Below are 4,353 nucleotides of genomic sequence, written 5' to 3' on the forward strand. Positions count from 1 at the left end.
AATGCAGGTGTTTGTCATCCATAGTAAGTTTTTTGATAGTCAAGAGGTTGTAGAGTTTGTCGTTTGAACCAAACAAGCAAGAAGAATTTTTTTTTTTTTTTTTTTTTTACCTGAAGTGGATCATTACTGTGACCTGCCTATGTAACTTAACATGAAAGAGAGAACTCTACTTTTGTTGTTCAGTTTGGGATTATTTTCATTGCGTGTTTTATATGTAGTGCTACCCACAAAAAAGCAAAAGACACCTTGTTCATCTGGGGTTTTTTTGCTTTTTCTGCTACAGCTTGTTTTCTGTGACATATGCTGAAACTTATTGTTTATTTATAATAGTATAAATCAGCAGTAATTCCATCAAAAATACAGTAATTCCAATGTCAGCTCATTTTGGACCCAGTTTGGAATTCAAAACCCTTTGAATTCAAGCAATATGGTGCACCACCTTTTAAAGTCTTGTTTTTCCTGTGGCACTTTACCTTGTATGTTTCCAATTTTCATGCTCATTTACATTGTCTGCCTAACTAATGCTGAGCCAAATATTTTTAAGTGCTCCATAATACAATTGAAGGTCCTGATAAAAATGTATGTACAGTAAAAGTCCTGTTATTCGACATTTGACTAACTGATATTTCTATTAACCGGAATTTCTGGCCAGATGGCCGGACGTGGGGGAGAGTTTGTGCGCAGTGGCGGCCGCCACTACCCTGCACTGGTGCCACTCCGCATGCGACCGCTGTCATCCCTCTAGCCCCTGCTCCATGTGCAACGTCCAGCTGGAAACCTCTGTGCCTCAGGTAACGAGCATTTTTATATTACCGGCACCCCCCATTACACACTGATGCTGGAAAACTGGGCTTTTTACTGATCAAGGTTCAGGATCAAAAAGTCTTTAACGTGCTGGTTCAACGCTAAAGACAATGCTGACAAAATCAGATGGATGGGAACATCTATGTTCCTAAAACAGCAACAACAGCAACTTTTGCATAAACATTTGCAGAGTTTGTAACAGTATAGCCAACGCAGGCAGTCTCTCTTCTCCTCCTCTCTGCAAGGTATTCTACCATCTCACTTTAATTCTGTTAAAACAGAGATTAAAAAGTTATTCTAAAAAGTATTTTTCCATCACTGAGTGACATTCCTTTCCTTTTCATGGCCTTGTAACAAGGTATTTTAGCAGAATTCACAGATTTGCTGAAATCTGACAGGGCCATGACATGAGCACTTCTGTTGTGTCCTCAAATTTGCAATCTCTAGGCTGTCAACTATGTGCCTTAGCACTTGTACCACCCCAGCCCCACTCAGTGTCACTGTGTATGGAGTACGGGGTGGGTCCCCATGCACACAGGGCCAGGAGAGGTCTCCTGGCCCCTTACACATGGGGAGGGGTCTTGATATGCAAGGGGCTGAGAGACAGCTGCTTCTGCAGAGCTCTCCTGGCCCTGTGCACATGGTAACAAGCCCCATGCCCAGCAGGACTTCCCCACAGTCTAGGGCAGGCTGAGAGCTGTCCTGCTTTTGGGGCAGCAGACATCCCTGCCCAGCCCTGAGCTGGCTGGGAGTTGCCCAAGAAGGGAGACAGTTCCCAGCCAGCCCTAGGCTGCTTAGGGAAATCCCTGCCCCAAGCTGGCTGGGACCTGTCTCAGAAGGGGGACAATTCCCACCTAGCCCCAGGCTGCTTGGGGAAATCCCCACCAGCCCTGGCCTGCTCAGGGAAGCAGGGTGCTCCCAAGTTCTGGTGCTGTTCAGCTCTTGGAGCTGAGAGTTGAGCAGTACCAGGACAGGGGGGCAGAGAGCTACCCCATCTGGGCACTGTTCAGGTCCCTGCTTCTGGAGGGAGTCAGGAGCTGACCAGTGCCAGGACCAGGGCAGTTCCTTGTCCCCTGTGGCCCCCGGTGTAGGGGCTGACCAGGAGCAAGCTTTCTCCTGGCCAGCATCTACACATGTGCTACTGCCCAGTTAGTTTACTACCTGTATGTACAGGTAGTGACAAACTGCACAGGAGACTAATTTACTGTGCAGTAAATGATGCACGTGTTGATACTAATCTGCTGTGCAGTAAAGCAAAGTGCCTTGTATACGCACCAACTGAACAGTAAGAATCAAAGTGCTGAATTAGCAGATTATGCATACTCAATACACCAGTTAGAACTAAGGAGGCATATGAAATGCATTCCACTGACCAGCTATCCCCTATAGAAAGACTTTTGTTTCAAACTGCCCAACAGTGAAAACACCAGTGGTCAAATGAATACTGAATGCCAAGTTTCTTTCATGGGGCGGGGGGGGGAAGTATGGCATCAAGTCCTCTTGGACCACCATCATTGTTTTCTTTAATGCCACAGTCTTACCACTATACTTTGTTTTCCCATCAAGAATGCTAAAGTGAACATGATTTAGCTATCTACATGATCTCAGATTTACGGCTTATAAAAATAAAGTTGATTTAATGTTTTCTTAATATTTTATCCTTTTTTGTAATTCAGTATTATAGGATTAATCACAAATGCCATTAATAGTAGCCTGTTTTATCAATATTAAGATTGTACAGACCAATTTCAGATATTCCTTCTATTCCTTATTTTACTGCAAATATCAGTGTCAAAGCATCAGTCATCCTAAACAGTTTGTTACAACTAAAAATTCGGAAGCATTAACAAAATTATGAAAGGTACTTCCTTGTTATGGAGTCTTTGCTAACCATCTCAAAACTGCTTTCAGTAATACTTGAGGTATGCCAAGAATTACGATTGTTCCTTACCTGGAATGAACAACACATCTCCTGCTTCAAGATAGCATTCATAGCGCCTGGCTTTCAAAAAAAGGGGATATTTTTCCAGGTCTGGGTTGTCCACATCCAGCACTTCTGATTTAGTGCCTAACGGTGTTACAAGAAGTTAATAATTATTCTTTGTTTCTTATATTTCCCCATAAAGTTAACATATTTTTCTAAGCTGTAACAATTATTGGGCCAACTTCAGCCTTGGTTCATTGCCTTCAACTGAGCAAAATCATGAATAAATTTGCACTCTGGGTATACATGTCTATGTGGCACAGTGTCCATGTTTTAAGTATAATTTCTACTGGTACCACACAGTGTGGTCAGTGAAAGTCCTAACTATTAGAACATATTAGAGTCTAGTTACAGCCTTACATGTGAGTACTGCTCTGTGCTTTGACAGTGTTAGGCACCAGATCACTCAATCTACAGAGCAGGTTGAGCCTGGATAGCAAAAATGCAAGTTCACTGTGCTGCTTCCCCCTCGCCCCCAAACATTATTCAACCCTGAGTTGGAGTAACCACCACTAGGAATTAGGGGATAATTTAGTTAATGTGGTCTGTCTGGAAAGTTATCACTATCAGTTATTTTGATGGCTTTTTGAGTAGAACTATATATCTACTGGGAACTGGACTAAAACAACTAAACCCTGAACTTAAATAGGCATGTTACACACATACCTGCTAAATACAAATACGGTGCATCTCGAGGACTGTACAACACAACTCGTTTCTTTCCTGTTACCTGGATTAAGAAGTTATCCATTACCTGAAAATTACAATGTATTATAAGCATGCACAGCTACACAGAATGCAGGAAGATATAAGCCCATAAATATTCTCAACTAAAAAAAAAACAGGTTGGAAAGGACCCCGAGAGGTTATCTCCTCCACACTTCTGCTATGCACAGACCACTCCTGAAACAAATGTCCAGCCTGCTTACATAGCCTTCCAATGATGGAAAGTTCACAGTGAACCTGGGTAATCAATTCCGGCATTTATCTTGACATTTGGAAAGTTTTTTCCTAATATCCAACCTTGATCTTCTTTGCTGTTATTTAAGCCTATTATTTCTTGTCTTTGTGTCCTCCATGTCTTCTAGACACAGAATAATTTACTACCTTTGTCTGCAGTAGCCTCTTATTTACTTGAAGACTGTTACCAGGTCTCTCTCTCCTTAGTCTTTTTTAGACTAAACAAACCTAGTTCTCTCAAGCTTTCTTCAAGAATCCTGCTTCTGGACTTCTGATCCTTTTTGTTTATCTTTTCAGAATTCCCTTTTGTTGGTGCACATCTTTCTTGAAGTGTGGTGACCAAATCTGACCCAACTGAGCAGAGCAGAGGAGAGCAGAAATGAACCAAAAGGATTCCTTCACATACAACACTCCTGCTCGTGTCACACCTGAGGGTTGCAGCAGTAGGATATTGTTTTAGGGTTGCACTGATAGAGATTTTGGAGGCTGATACTGATAGCCAATATTTAAGGAGGCATATTGGCTGATACCAATCTGATTTCCGATACAGCTGTGTGCAGCTGGTAAGTCTATTGTGGTGGAAGGGGGGAGGGGAGGGGAGGGGA

At 42.5% G+C, this 4,353-nt stretch overlaps 1 protein-coding gene across 1 annotated transcript in view; it reads right to left on the bottom strand.

Moving 5' to 3' along the window:
• TYW5 (tRNA-yW synthesizing protein 5) overlaps nucleotides 1–4,353 on the bottom strand; it is a 33,103-nt gene that overhangs the window by 5,896 nt on the left and 22,854 nt on the right. Inside the window, exons 6-7 of the mRNA XM_019523177.1 lie at nucleotides 3,455–3,542; nucleotides 2,756–2,872 (exon numbers count right to left, since the gene is read on the bottom strand). Coding sequence (XP_019378722.1) covers nucleotides 2,756–2,872; nucleotides 3,455–3,542 — 205 coding nt within the window. The remainder of the gene's footprint in view (nucleotides 1–2,755; nucleotides 2,873–3,454; nucleotides 3,543–4,353) is intronic.

This window comes from Gavialis gangeticus, unplaced genomic scaffold (assembly GCF_001723915.1).
Source record: "Gavialis gangeticus isolate Ggan-Ray unplaced genomic scaffold, GavGan_comp1, whole genome shotgun sequence".
NCBI classification, from domain to species: domain Eukaryota; kingdom Metazoa; phylum Chordata; order Crocodylia; family Gavialidae; genus Gavialis; species Gavialis gangeticus.